A 15,652-nucleotide genomic window follows, 5' to 3' on the forward strand; every position below is an offset into this window, starting at 1 on the left:
TTTCTGTTCTTAACTGAAGAAAACCAATTTGACTAAATACGCCTGATAAAAAAACAAACAACAAAATTCCAAAAGTTTTCAAGGATCCTAATCTAAAAAATATATATTTTTTAAAAGGGGTTATTTGAAAAAATGAATTTTGGTTTAAATTTTTGAGCTTGTAAATTTCTGTTGATGGGTTTATCCTTCAGCTATGGTGATCAATGTAGGGATAAGATGAAGAATAGTATTGTTGATTTTCTTTAATGTTTTCAACATTAGCAAACAATTTCACATTTTCTGAGTGCCACAGGGCTGTGATCATCCAGACATAACAATCTGAACATGAGGTTTGTCAATTGATCCTTAATGGAATTCCACTGTACAAGAAGCAGCAATGTGAATTTTTGCTAAAGGTTTCCTTATGTTAAAGGTATTTTATAGTAAAGTCCTACACTGCACTCATGTGAAAGCAAACTACCACATCTTATGTAAACTTTATTCTTCTATAAGACAAACTAACTCTGGGCAAAACTCTTATGGGGCCAAATCCTGAGGTCCTTATGTGATGCCCACCATCGTGGCCAATAGCTGGGTTTGACTCTGAGACCTCCAGAGCTAAAACCATATGTTTTAACAGCTTGATATAAAGAGTCAGACTCTGTAGTTGGTGGCTGTAACAGAATCTCATCTTCTCTGATTTGGAAAAAGAGGAGACACGTAACATGGTGACTAGGGGTTTATAGACTTCCACAGGGGTAGTTTGTGCCATTTAGACACAACCTGTAGTGAGTGGCAGTATAGAGGCTTGCCACAGGGGCGGGTATTGGACAGCATCATGCCTCAGGGATGGAAAATGCCTCCCGGAGTCACACAGGCTGTACAGCTGGTACTACACTCATTGGTGTGATGCATCTTATTCCTCACTGTGCACTGGCTAGAGCGTGGGGGTGGGGGCAGAGCCACAGTCCTGTCTTTTCTTCTCCCCATCCTGCCCTCCCCCACCTTGGGGCACCATGAATCTATAGGGGAATTGGGAAGGAGCAGTCTCTGAGCCCCTCCCCTTTGCACATGTGCTGTAATTTTATCTGGCCCTCCTGTGGCACATACTGTGCAGCTGTGTAAGGATCAGTTTGAATCTGGCCCCATTTTGTAGTCAGTATTTAATGAGGCAAACTCCCTTTGACTTCCATGAAACCTGAGCAAGAACCCCAGGATTTGACTTTGTGTATTTCCCCTGAATTAAACCATTTTGCTTGATTTCCCTTTTTACTCAGGACTTCATTCCATATGCGTTAAGTTGCTAAGTAAATAGCACAGCAAAGCAAATAACGCACAGGGATATTAGAAATAGCTACAGATGATTGAGAATTGGCCTTGGGGGTCTTTTCTTTTCCGGCAGTTCTTTATTTCTTCCTGCCCTGAGCATGCATGGTGTTCACTAGCTAATAAGGTAGTTGCTGGTTAGCTCAATCACTTCTGGGTAGCTGGACAGCTTTGACAACTCGTGGATGAAATTCTGGCCCCGATGAAGTCAGTAGCAAAACCCACATTGCCTTCAGTGGAGGCAAGATTTCATCCCTTGTATCGGACCCCAATGGAAATGAGATCCAATATGAAAAATGGTTATGCTATTCTGTACTGAATTTCAGGAGATGTAACCAGGTTAAGAATCTTGTAGTCACCCACCCTCACAGGGCAAAATGATATTTAGCTGGGTACAAAGCCCAGGTCAGCACAGCAAAATGCCTTCTTCGCAGAGTTCACTTTAGGTAATTGTCATTCTGGGAGAGAGTATCACTCTTTATAGAGAGTTTTGTTCTTTATACTTGGCCTCCCATTCACCTTCTCAAAATGCCTCTTTACTGGAAAATGGGGCTTAGATCAGGCCTATGAAAGCTGATAGCATGTTAAAGCTAAGGCACAGAGCACAATAAGTGACAATTCTCTTTTTGGAGTTGTCCTGTTTTATTAATGGGGTCACATGATTGCATACTTCATAAGCCTCAAACTATAATGACCTGGCTTATGAAGACTTCATAGATCTGTATCTAATCTTGGTCTTGTGTGTAACTCAAAGCCTTTGTTATTTCTGACTTGAGAGAAAGCAAAAGGCCAAATTAAAAAACTTCTTTCTCTGCAGTAAAATGAGAGTGTGCTAATTATTTAACAGTTATTAGATTATCTTTAATACATCTACAGAGGGAAGAATTGATTTTACACCACAAAAACCAACCTTTGTGTGGAATAATAGCATCACATGAGAAAAGGTTCCAACAGGGTATAAGTGATACATCAGTTTTATACAACAACAAACCAGTAAAAATGGCACAAATAGACTATACGGTACTTTTTATATCTTCCCTCCTACTCAGTGCTTCCTGTAATGTTTATCTGAGTTCAAGCTTTCATGCCCGTTTTGAAAGATAACATAGTGTTTACATGAATGAGGACTCAATCCTCCATGGGGCTGAGCACCACTTGTAGGGAACTGAGTGTCCATTCCCCCTAACTCTGAGAGATGAGGGCATTCAGCACCTCATGGGAGGCACTCAGCATCTCACAGAATCAAGCCGCTAGGGAGAGAAAAACTGGTCAACAATAGGCATGTTATTGCTGAGCTTAGATAACTCAGTGGCTTGGTATGTTTATATTTTAGTTTACTGCCATTTAATTAAATGTCCCATATCCAAACGAGGTTGGCTTTTGAATAACACATGGTTTGCCACGTGTACTTGAAAGGATGTTTATTAGCAGTGATAGATTTGAACTGCCACAAGGCATTTCTTTGTAGTGATTGTATTGTGATATGCATTTCTGATTGTCAGATATTTGGGGATGGATTTTCTCTCACTGTGGCAGTATCAAAGAGCCATTAGAGTCTCAGAGCAGCCAAGGGGAGAATTCTCGCGGGCATAGGTTTTGCACAAGGCAGCTTATGTTGCCTTATAAAGCCCCCCCACAAGCTCTGTTATAGTGGGTAGGGGCAAATAGGTGTGTTGCGATAGGAATGGGGTGTGACTGTGGTATTCTGGGTGGCAGCTGTGAACAGGCTGCCATAACTTAGGTAGCTTTCTGGTTCAAAGGTGGTTTAAGGCACTTTAGCCCCCTCTCTCCAGGCTGCAAGTTGTGTGTTCCATCTCTTAGAGGCTCAGCATGAAAATATTCCATTAGAGGGTACGGTTGGTGTAAAATGCAGTACAGATTGCAAACTGATTGTATATATGCCACTGCAGTCAGATGGAATTGGGGAGCACATTCGACTGATTTGACCAGGGTTGATGGGTCCTTGTTCTAGCTCTGTTGCTGACTGACCGTGTGGCCTCGGGCAAGTCATTACATATAACCTGATTTCTCAGAGGTGCTGAGCACCCGCAACGTCCACTGAAGCAAATGGGAGCCAACTGATGCTCAGCATCTTTGCAAATCAGGCTCCGAAGCCAAAGATTTCAAAAGTGTTCACTAGCTTTGGTTGGCTCCATTTCTGGGTGTCCAGTTGAGTCACCAAAAGTTGTTAAATGTTGGCCTTAGTCTCTCTGTGCCTGTTTTACCATCTGAAAATGTGTAAAATAATATTTTCCAAATCCAGAAGAGAGCTCTTAGGCTTCATTTATTGTCAGTCACAACGTGCTTTCAGATCTCTGGCTGAAAGGTGCTATGTTACTAGGAAAGTTAAAATTGAGTTTTGCACTTTGTTATGGAAGAAAAATACAGCACATCCTTCCCAAAATTACATAATTTACTCACTGAATACAGAAAGAATTTTCTAGGAATTTGTAAGTAAATCCGCTAATTAGCTTAGGACTTAAAACAGACCTTTTAAGAAATTTAACATGTTATTTTTGTTCCAAATTATCTTACCAGTGCAGATCCATCAAACTTCCGGTATAGTTAAAATGCATTGGAATCTTGTGTATTGGCTACATTTGAAGTTTTTTTTTTTTTTTTAGGATTGATGGTAATTCTTATCCCTCTGATTCTTCACAACTGAAAGTGTTTTCCTCCTCAGGGGCTGAGGAATAATATTCTACTACAGAGAATTGCACAAAGTCCCCCACCCTCTTTCAAAATGGCTAGCATTTCCTATTGTTGTCAATGAGAGTGAAGCTAAAAGTGCCCACGGTTAAGATTCCCTTCTTTCAAAAGTGGCCACTGTCACACTGTCTGGAGTACATGGGTGCCTACCTCCGGGCAAACTGTGAAGAAGCAGGGCACAAACCCCAAACTGGGTGTGTGTTCTATAATTAGATTTTACCAGCCAAGCAATAAGTGTGAACTCCACAAGCACTATAACAGCCTTACCATGTAGTCACAGACGGTCCCCTTGAGCACGCCAGTCTATCTTGCCACCTAGGCAAGCCTGCCTCTGTGACAGATGGTCTCTTGTATCAAAAATCACAACAATATATAGGTTACTTCCAGTCCCCAACGACCAGTCATTTACCTCAGGCTAATTGCATCCCGATCTCTCACCAAAGACGGTTTCAGAGTAGCAGCCGTGTTAGTCTCTATCCGCAAAAAGAAGAACAGGAGTACTTGTGGCACCTTAGAGACTAACAAATTTATTAGAGCATAAGCTTTCATGGACTACAGCCCACTTCTTCGGATACATATATGCACGAAAGCTTATGCTCTAATAAATTTGTTAGTTTCTAAGGTGCCACAAGTACTCCTGTTCTTCTTTTCACCAAAGACGATGCTTGTAGCCAATCCTGTAGTAAAACTAATTAAATATTTACTAACCAGAAAAGAAATAAGAGTTATTTACACGGTTACAGCAGGTAACATACACTCACAAATGAATTACAGTCTCAGATTCCAAAAGATAATAGAAACTTATAGAATAAGCAAACTCCATATGTCCTCTAAGGCTAACCCAAGCAAAATATCTGGACCTATTTTGCTTATGCTTAATTATTCTCTCCCCTTTAGAGTTCAAGCAGCAAACAGAACCAAGTTTCTCCTTGTCAGGGATTTTTATTCCCTTCTCCTCAGAGCCCAAGCTGATGGGATGAGTTCATGGGCAAGGAGTTCAATTAACAAAGTCTTTGTTCTTTTGATGTCTCACAGTGGCTCATTTGGCTTCAAAGGCCTTCTTGTTGGGCAGGACCTAACATCTTCTGTAGGAAGCAAACATTTGCATTAGAGAACATTTCTTTCCTCTTTGATGAGTTATATAGTTACAGAGAAAAAAGAACGAGGAGTACTTGTGGCACCTTAGAGACTAACGAATTTATGCTTTATAATATGGGGTACAGATAAGTTAGACTAATACATACAGCATCCTACAAGCTATTCACAATGTCTGAACACCAAACTCATTCTTACATCTCTAATATCTATCTTGACAATACTACCATACAGGCAAGGCAGACTGGTTTTCAGCTATGCATTTGTCAGTGTTCAGTGAGGCCTGGAGCCTTGGCATGAGCTGGCACCTGGTCTGCCAGCATCACAGCCACCATCTCCTGTTTTCAATAGCCATTTCATTAAGGGGAAAATTAAATCATTATTTGAAGTACTTAGGGAGACAAACTTTGCAGCAGAAGTAACAGGTTATAATTGTGTAAATGAGAATATATTATTTATGGATGCACTTTACAATACAGTAATTTTAATCTATAATTATATTGTTGTCATACTGTAATTATAGTATAATTATGCCGTGATTATGCTTTTTGATGCATGTAATTACAATTAGTTCATGTAGCTGAAAATTTGATTGCATGTCTGAAAATAATTGCAATGTAAAAGTTATGTAGTTAATGCACCTGGATCCCCCTACCCACCAAAACAGTATACATTTGAACGCACTGGGGTAATAATATGTAATTCTGTTAGAGTTAACACCCAGAGGTCACTGGAAGGAGTTAAAAATTATCATGAACCCACATCACCAGGAACACCTTCATAAAGATTAGTGTTTGATCATGTCAGAAGAGTAGCTGAAAGGGCAGATACATATTAGAAATGGAAAGTTAAATTGCTTTTTGTCAGTCTGTTGATGTGACTGTTCTGAGTTGGCTAGGCTTGCTGTTAGTGAATTGCCAATAGTTAACTGAATGCAAGACATCTGCTGCTATCTTAGCATCACAGCAGCAAAGACAGAGAGGACTGCAGTGGGAAAGAGGCCTTCTCTTTTGAGGGTGTGTGAACCCTGCAGGCTTGAATTGTTTGAGACATTGGGCCTAAGGGTAGTATTTTAAACTTTCTGTTTGATTTCCTTGTTGTAATGCATCCTATACTGTGTGTTAAAAAAATCAAAGGGAATAAATGGATGCAGGAACTGGAAGCATGATAGAGATGTTCAAAAGGAATAAAACTTGGAAGGAAGAATGAAGTAAGGAAAGACAACTGTTCATTCCAAATGCCTGATTCAGCCCTTGCAGAAGGAACTCCCACTGAAGTCAGTGTTTGTTACTTGTATGCTGAATAGACGTGCTCAGCAGGGCTCACTATTCTACTTAACCATGTTCCCTCTATTCTGCTTTTCACTCCTAGCAAGTGCTGCAGCACTATGGGAGTTTCACTCCCCCAGCCACACTCTTTTGTGATTCTCCACCACTTTGCACCTTACATAGTCATTTACAGTTGTACAAAGCGAGTGTAAAACACTACTACTCTAATTGCATAGCAGTGTATGCTCACTCTGAGCAGTTGTAACAATGGCTACACAAGGCATAAAGCAGTACAGAATCAGGCCATTTTCTCTTACCCTATTCCGCACTGAAAATACTAGGAATTTCAAAGAGGTCAGAAGCTCGATTCGGATGAGGAGCAAAAGACTCTCACTTTTTCATTGTAAGACAATGAAATCAGTCTGCTGTGAAGCTTTCCTGTTCTCCTCCTTTCACTGATGCTCTCAGCTCAGGGATGAGAGATAGAGAAACTGAGACACAAAAAGAGAGATGCTTAAGAGAAGAATGAAACACTTTGCTCGAAGGCTCAGACAAGGGTCTAGGTACCAGCAGCTGTCTCCTCCCCTGTGAGTTAGCCCCACCCTCTCTCCTGCTCTGGGCTATTTTGGGCTGGCAGCGTGAGCTGCAGCTCTGACAGATGAGGATACTACACCACAGCACAGCACAGCAGCACTTGTTGCTCCAAAGGACTGTTATAACAGTGTCTCTCTCTCTGCCAGCTTTATTTAGTTTTTAATGCAGAAACTTGTTTTCTTCACCTGGGGGACGTTCCAGCCATAGAAAAGAGATGTTTTAAAAGCTTTGTGGGAGCTGTTCCTGGGAGGAAACCTAGCTGCTGTTAACCGAAACCTTCTCTTGCCTCGTAGTAGAAAGAGAACAGCCACTGGCTTTGTGGGGGGGTGAAAAATGACAGACACTGTTCCTGCTAATGGGGAAGGAAAAGACCCTGACATTGAACTCTTCGTGAAGGTAAGTCACAGACGGAGTTGTACACCTGTCTTACTCTCGTACCAGCTGGGCTTTTATTTAATACACCAAACTTTCTGGGGCACAGAGCATTAATGACACTTTGACAGCCCACTGTTTTCCTGCATATGGTTCCAGAGGGCTGCTCTTTCTCTCCCCTAACGTTAGGAGCAGCAAGGTAATAGCATTGTGTGGTGACAATCTGCATTCCTTTTGTTTCGTTGTTTGCTTTCTCCTTGTAGAGGCTGCAGTTTGTAAGCCCGCTGCCTACATTATGCCAATCCCTCGCCTTTCGGGTGCGAGATTTGCCACTAAGAACATGCTTTCCTTGCCCATTTATGTGGCAGGTAGGGGGAGAAGAATGAAGACCTCAAGGGTGGCCTGATGCTGCACCAAACAAGGGTCTGACAAGTCTGGAGTCCTCAAAGACGTCTCCTAAAACAAGGGGTGGGGTCAGTTAAACTGATACTCCCAATTTTTATTTACAACTTTGCTGGCCAGCTGCCCTTTGGCAACACAAAAGTGAAAAACAAATGGTCAGATTCTGCTCTCATTTACATAGATGTCATTCCAGAGTAGTCCCGTTAATTTAATCACACGCTGATATAAATCCAGAGTATCTGGCCCAATGGTGCATAAGGAAATACATGTACGTACAGTATAATAGGGTTTCAAAATATTTAATGTAATTGGGAAGGGTATGGATCCTGATCCTGCACCACTGAGATCAATGGGTGTTTTGCCATCAATCTGGTTCAAGCCCACTGCTATTAATGAAGTTGTATGCGCTAACTTCATGCAAAATGTATCCCAGTGCAGAACTCAGATTTGTTGACGTTCAGGTCATGCTGCAAAGCCTGTCTGTTCACCTAGGGGAAAGACACTGTGCCCATGTAAAGCCCAAGTATTTGGGCTCCAGGAAGCTGAACCAGTTCCCTTTTAAAGTCAAAGATTGCCATTGATTTTAATAGGAGTTGGATCTGGCCTTGTGTGGAGCAATGGGGGAAGTGAAATCCACCCCCACCAGCCCAGGGCCAGGGTACAGAACTGCGGTGCACCCTATGACTGCCATTCCAACCTGTAAGCTGGAATAACAGCCAAATCCACAATGCATGATCTGCATCCCCTTCCCTTGTCTGCTTTCGCCCTGCCTCAAGTGTGGCCTCTCATGCAGAGCCAAGGTGGAGAGCTCTTCCAAGGCAGGTAGAGTGCACCTGGTCATTCATCCAGCAAAACCTCCAATGCAGGGCTTAGGAGGTGCAGGAGGGCCTTGCTCCCTGGTATATTTCATCTCTAGGCTTTTTCTGAGGGGGGTAGATTGGTGGAGATGGTTGCAGGTTGGGAAATGTGTTAGTGCTTTTGTTGGCACTGTGTCACCCTCCATGTATTCTGGAATGTGTGATTGATTGTTCACTGTGCCTAGAGCGTTATGTTGCGGCTGGGAGTGGATTTGAGGTGTATCTTCTGGCTGGCATCAGTTGTTGGCTGGGGAACTTTTTCTCCTTTTAGTTCAACAGATTCATAGGCTAAAATCCTGACTCCATTGAAGTGAATGACAAAACTCCCACTGACTTCACGGCGGCTAGGATGTCGCCCATAGATTATTTTTAAGTCCAGAAAGAACCATTATGGTAATTTAGTCAGACTTCCTGCATAACACAGGGCAGAGAATTTAACCCAGTGAGTCCTGCAGGAAGCCCATTACATGTAGTTGGACTAGAACAAAAGCATTGTGTGTATCTAGATTCTTCACATTTAATACCTTCCTATAGCCCCTTACATTTGGGATGAGAAATAGCTGGCATTTTTAATTGGAATTTTGAATGGATGTGGAAGGGGCATTGAAGTTTTGGAAAGATTATTTTTATTTTATAAAAGTCCAAATAATTGAAATAAAAAAAACCTAAAACAAAATAAATGTGCTTTAAAGTTCAATATAACAGCTACACAGTTCAAAAATGAATAAGAGAGAATGTCAAATTAAGGGATATAGGCAATGAATAAGAGAGATGTTTGCAGGTGCAATTAAAGGGACAGAGATCTCAGGAGGAGGATAGAGATAGGAAGGCTGATCCAAGTGGCACAAGCTGCAGGGGAGAAGGCTCTTGCCAACTATGGCAAGGCTCTGTAGAGGGATGGAAAGGGGGCAGGTTCTAGATGAGCAAAAGGCACGGAGGGGAGAGAATCTAGGTATACTGGAGCAAGCTTGCGGAGAGCTTTAAAAACAAGGGGTGAAATCCTGGCTGTTGAAAACTGCAGTGGAGCTTTTGATGGAGCCAATATTCCATTAGGGAATTTTCACCTGGATCCAGGAATGCACATGGAGCCAGAGGTGTTGTGTGAAGATGGAGAGTGATGGGGTATGCGTAGGAAGGCGTGTGGGGTACATATAGAGCAGGGAAAAGTCTTTAAACCGAAATGAATACAAGGGAGTTATATTCCATCTACCACGCAGTCCATAATACATATCAAACTTTTGGCTACGGAGAAAGCTGCATGTTTGCTGAACTTTTTTTCTATTAATAGACTGTGATGAAAGTGCTGGAAGTAGTGGAAAGGAAAGTAGATAGATGTATAGATAAATGGTCTTGATGCTTTCCAGCAGCAATCCCTAGAAACTTGTCTGGAAAGGTATTAAGGAAGTCTGCCAGAGGAGAGGCTAGCTATGCGGCAGGGAGAGAGGCTGGTGCTGCTAGCTTTAAGAAAGTCAACAGCAGCAGGTAGAACTTACTTAGCCCAGCATGCTGTGACTCACTTTAATTTGAGTTCTTTGTGTGGTGGAGAAACAAAGTAATTTTACATAAATGATACCCTGATGGAGAGTATATTTAGCTTTTCCTGTGAGTCTTGCCTGTTTCATTTAATACAGCATCCGAAGCAAACTCCTGCTACTCAAAAAGTAGGTCTAAAATGTAGATTTTGTAAAAATCAGATGTGGATAAACCAAAGGTCAATAGAAATATTTCCATGATTTCCTTTTAATCACAGTAGAAACAGGTGTTTGTTTGGATTCAGACATTACTCCCATTGCAGAATGGGACTAGTGCATGAAAAACAGAAAATGAAACTGGCTAGAAATAAAATGTAAAACTACAACCCAAAACAAACTACATCGAAACAAACTAGAATAAAAAATGCAACTAAGTTGTCTAGTTGCAGTGCTCAAGTGGAGTGCACTTCAGAAATTAAATAAATAGCACAAATGGCCCAAAGTGCATTTTATTTTTAAAATTCTTCCTGCTTTAATAATTTAAGATATTGTTGAGAACACAGGCAAGCGTTCAAGATGCTGTGACGATGACCATGTTATCACTGAATGAACTGGCCAGAAAGAGCCAGACTGGCACTTTCATGGGTCTACAGGATGGAAAGGGCACAAGGTGTCTTCCCTCCTTCTTGCCCACCCTGCTAAAGGCCCAGGAACAGCTGCAGTCTCTGCACTCAGGGGAGCATGCAATTACATTACTGCACTACATACTGGGCCGGCTTTAGCAGGTGCGGGGCCCCACGCCGGGATGCGAATTGTCTCCTGCCCCCCCGCCCCAACTCCGCCCCCTCCCTGCCCCATTGGATCCTTCCCCAAATACCCGCCCTGACCCCGCATCTTCCCCAAGCACGCCGCATTCCTCCTCCTCACCCCTCCCTCCCAGGCTTGCGCTGATCAGCTGTATGGCGGCGCAAGCGCTGGAGGGAGGGGGGAGAAGCAAGTCGCGGCTTTTTTTTTTTTTTTTCTCTTCCCGCTCCGCCGGCAGCCCCGGACGTTGCAGGGCCTTCTAAGGCGCGGGGCCCCATTCTGTGGAATCGGCCGAATCGGCTTAAAGCTGGCCCTGACTACATAGCTCCGGGGATAGAAATCACGCCAAAGGGGGAGGGGCAGGGATGAGTAGGATGGTGCATTCTCATTAAGTGCTGGGGGGGATAGTGCTTTCCCAGGTGTAGCTTAGAGAACTATCACTTCAAACTGTCCCTGATGCCGGGCTCTGGTTAAATGCCACAATCTAGGCCTAAGGGGAGACATGAATGAAGAGAGATCCTCTCGATGTCAACAATCCCTCTCCACCATATAGCCTTCCATGTTCCCGGGGTTAGAGATACAATCACTATGGTAAGAGAACTGATTTTAGTTCCAGGGGGTTACTAAAAAGAGTGAGAAAATAATGATTTTACAAACTGGGGGAAACAACTTGGCAAGATCCTTTTAACACCTTTTGTGACAACTGTTGTTCCATAACAGATTGGATTAATATATAAGGGGACTGTTATCCCCTTACTAACATTCAGTGGGGGTGTTTTGGTTGGCTAGCTCCCAGTACCAAAAGGGGAAGGGTTGATGGGAAATCAGGACCCTGAGACTGACAGTCCCCAGGTCAGCCTGATTGACAGGACGGGCAGGCTAATCAAGGAGGCAGGAGGCCAGGGGGGGTCCCGTCCTCCCTGTGAGCTGGAATTGCCTGGGTCAGACAGAGTGGGGCCGAGCTAAGGAGAGAGCAGGGGCCCAAGCTGAGCTGGGGAGCAGACCTGCAGCCCCAAAGCCAGAGCACAGCCCAGAGAGAGCAGACCTGCAACAACCAGAGCCAGAGGGGCCAGAAAAGCAGCCCAGGGAGCTGGAGGCAGAGCAGCAGCAGAAGCCGTGCTGAAGCAGAGTGGAGCTGGAGCCGGGGCTGGAGCAGTCCGGAGCTGGGTGCGGAGAGCAGCTGGGGAGAGGAGGGGGACCCTGGGCAGTGGGCCCAGCACAGGGAGACGCCTCAGCCAAGAGGCTCTGCAGGCCAGACTTGGAGGGGGATCGTAACCCTGTCAGGGCGGGGGCGACGCTGGGAAGAAGGGTCCTGCCACCTAGAGCCTGAGAGCGTGTGGCCACCACCAGAGCAAGTGTCCAGCCTGCAGCGTCTCTGCAGCACAGTCAGGGCCTGAGAAGGAGGCCTGGAACCTACAAGGAACAGACTGTGACCTGTCCTGACATTCCAGAGACATTGTGATGTTCCCTACCACAGAGCGGGGTGACATATTTCCTTTAACCTTTCCCATTTTTCCTTATTCCTTTCTACGCTAATTGTTAATTACATAAACTGTATTGCTTTAAATCGTTTGTAATGATCAGTGGGTCAGGAAAGCATCCAGTGCGGAGAGAGTACCCCAGAGTGGGGACACCCTAGCCCCTGACCTAAGTGACCACAGCAGGGTTGGGGGTTGAGCCCCCCAGGAATCCTGGGCCCAGCCTTGTTGCGGTTACGAGGTCTCTGCCAGACAGGAGAGTGGAAGGGGAGTCCTTGAGGGCAGGGAGGCCTCTGGGTAAAGGAAGTGGGAGCGAGGACTCAGATCCTTCCGCTAGCCCATTTCACTGGGGTAGTGCAGAAGCCAGCAAAGTTCCCCACAATAGCGGGACCATTCCCCCACTTACACATAGATTGCCATCAAGCAATATTCTGCTAACAGTAGAGATCAGAATCAGATCTGGAAAAAGAAACTACAACAGTTATTTCTATCTTCTAAGAAGTACTGGATATTTTATAGTCAATTACGAACCCAGATTTTTGCTACTGTACATACTTGTTTTTATGGTTTTGGGCACTTCCTGAAACGCCAGATAAAGAGGTACTTTGTAACTCAAAAAAGGAACAGAGCTGAAGGAGACTAATGAGAACAAATCATCTAAATTAGGGGAGATAGGTTGGTTCACCCTCTCCAGCGTTGTCTGCTAAATTGTGTTAGATCCCCCATCATGCATTTTGCAGAACCCTGCAGGTTTTCAAGAGAAAGATATAAATGTTTTGCAGAGCAGATTCACAGCAGGTTTGTTCAGTGCTTAGCACAGTGGGGTGCTGGTCCATAACTAGGGCACCTAGGCACTGTAATGCAAATAATAATTACAGCATGTGCAACTCCCCGCCATTTTCGGATGATGCTACTGGAAGCTGGCTTGGGTGAGGATACTATTAAGGATTTAGCACTTCCTTGTAAATGGATGGACATAATCCCCTAAATGCTCAAAGCTTGTGACTGCCATTAAAGACAATGGGGGTTGCATAGTGCACGGTTCTTCCCCGGGCTCCCCCTTGGGTTGGGGCAGTTCTACACCACTCCCAGAGCAAGCTAGTGTCTAAGTGGCCCAATTGGGTCTATACATTTTGTAGTTTAGTCACAGTGGTGGTGCTAAAATCAGCAAGTCTGAATGCTGCATCAGTAACTATGTCAGTTGTGCAGGGTTACCTGTAGCTCAGACCTCAGCATAAATACCATAAAAATAGTTTTACAAGACTCTGTTTAAACAATAATGAGACAAATTGAGGAAACCTGGGACTCTGGGCCCAATACAGATCACCAGTGCAAGTCAAGAGTAACTCCATGAAAGTCAATGGAGTTTACACAAGTGTAAAATAGTGTGAGTGACAGGAGAATCAGGCCCCTTAAATTTGGACTTGTCTACATGGCTCCGCAGTCCAGATTATATTAACACCACCGAGGTACCTTTTAGCTACAACTAGCAGGGTCTACATGGGGCAGTTGGAGCACATTAAAGTGCTCCACAATTCCCATCCTTATAGTCCAGACTGTGGTGCTGTGTAGACAAGCCCGTAAAGTCACATTGTTTAAACAAACCAATCCACCAGTGCATGAGAAATTAACTTGAGAGCCTTCATTAAAGATAATGGAAGACTGCAGCTAGTTCCCTGAGCCTTGAGCTAAGTATTTATAGTAAAGTAATTAAGGTGTATGAGGCAGGGAGAATATATCAATCTTGACATTCATTAATTTGCCATGATCTTATGCTGTTAATAAAACATATTTCTTAGTATTCAATTTCATGTTATAAGATTAAAGGTAATTTATTTTCATACTAAAGAAAATGTATACTTTCAGGTAGTTTGTTTGCAAAATATGCACATAATTAGTGCATCTGTCTATCTAGTTGCCTCTTTTCCGAGTGATTGCAGATTTGGGGGCATGGCAGGTTGCTTTCCCGTTTGAGAAGAAACCAGTGATGCAGAGTCTGGATGTTTTCGTAGTGTAATTTGTTTGTTTACATTATATACTGTAATCATTGAACAGAGGTGATCATGAAAAGCATGCAGGCACGCCCGAGAAACCCCTCTTTCAGCCTCTCAATCCAGGCCCCAATGCCCAGTCCCCAGGGAGCAGCTTTGCTGCAAGAATCAACTCTAATTAGTGAGATTAAGGCAGAGAGCAAACGTTCTTGCTGTTCATCACAGCTTCCACCAAGAGTTCTCTAGCACAAAGTTAGCAATGATACAGAATTTCTTCAGAGTCTGTACACTGCTCTCATGCTAAGAAAGAGAACCTTTAAGACAATGTGTAACAGCACCATCTGGTGACACTGGCAGTAACATATATAGGGTAATAGGGTCACATGATGTCCTCCGTCGTAAAACTGTATCAGGTGGCTAGATATGCATAAGCAAAGCAAAAAGTTAACCATTCTTTAAAGTTAAACCGGACAACTTATATTTTCTTTGTTTTAAAGCTGTTTACGACTCCAAATCATTACCAGCATAAATGGGTAGATTTTATTGTCAGAGGGAAAAGTGTGTGGGGGTTGGAGGGGAAAGGCCTGGGTTTGATTAGAGTTTAATTTAATGCATGTGGTATTTCTAAGATGTGTATCAATCTGGATCCAGATTCTTCTGCTTTGCATATTGTGAAGTTACTCACACCTATGCGAAATGGTTGTAAAAGGCTAGCGTAGCAGAATTCCCTACTCACACAGGTGAAGGCATTTTGCACCCATTTTTGCACTGATGTAAGTAACTACACTATCACAGGCAAGGCAATAAAAAAAATCAGGCTGTGTGTGTGTGTTAACTTACACAAAATACCCATCAGACAAACCTGCAGCTAACAAGATACATGCCAATCATCACCCTGATCTCTTTGCTTGTAAATTGTCTTATCCTCCTTCCAGTACGGCAGCAGCTTACTGAACACTATCTCATGGTCAGGGCTCCCTTTTCCTGGCTCCCTTTGCCCCTGTTAGCCCCCACTTACAGGCCACTTAGATTGCCACACGGTCTCTCTTGTGGCCAACAGCCCCAGGGCTGGTTCAAATAATCCTCAGAGAGTCCCCAAAACGAAGGCCTTAACCATAACACACAAGTCAGCCCTGGTTCCTCTGCCATTTACAGAGCTCATCCTCTGTCCCAGTCTGCACCACCCAAAGCCAGTAGGCCCAGCCCTTTCTGACTGCAGCCTTAGCTTCCTTCTCCTATCAGCCACATCCTGCAGCTCTTTATAAGAAATTCCCTGATTCAACTTGGGTGTGCGCAGTGAAATGA

The 15,652-nt window shown here is 43.7% G+C and overlaps 1 protein-coding gene across 2 annotated transcripts in view; it reads left to right on the forward strand.

Moving 5' to 3' along the window:
• CLIC5 (chloride intracellular channel 5) overlaps positions 1-15,652 on the forward strand; it is a 113,004-nt gene that overhangs the window by 23,617 nt on the left and 73,735 nt on the right. The window contains exon 1 of one of the 2 annotated variants that reach the window (XM_034766658.1): positions 7,029-7,367. The exons of the other annotated variant lie outside the window; for it this stretch is intronic. Within the exon in view, the coding sequence (XP_034622549.1) occupies positions 7,305-7,367 (63 nt within the window). The 5' untranslated portion in view covers positions 7,029-7,304. Of the gene's footprint in view, positions 1-7,028; positions 7,368-15,652 lie in introns of those variants that run through there. 2 annotated transcript variants of the gene reach the window in all.

The sequence above is a fragment of the Trachemys scripta genome, chromosome 3, assembly GCF_013100865.1.
Source record: "Trachemys scripta elegans isolate TJP31775 chromosome 3, CAS_Tse_1.0, whole genome shotgun sequence".
NCBI lineage: Eukaryota > Metazoa > Chordata > Testudines > Emydidae > Trachemys > Trachemys scripta.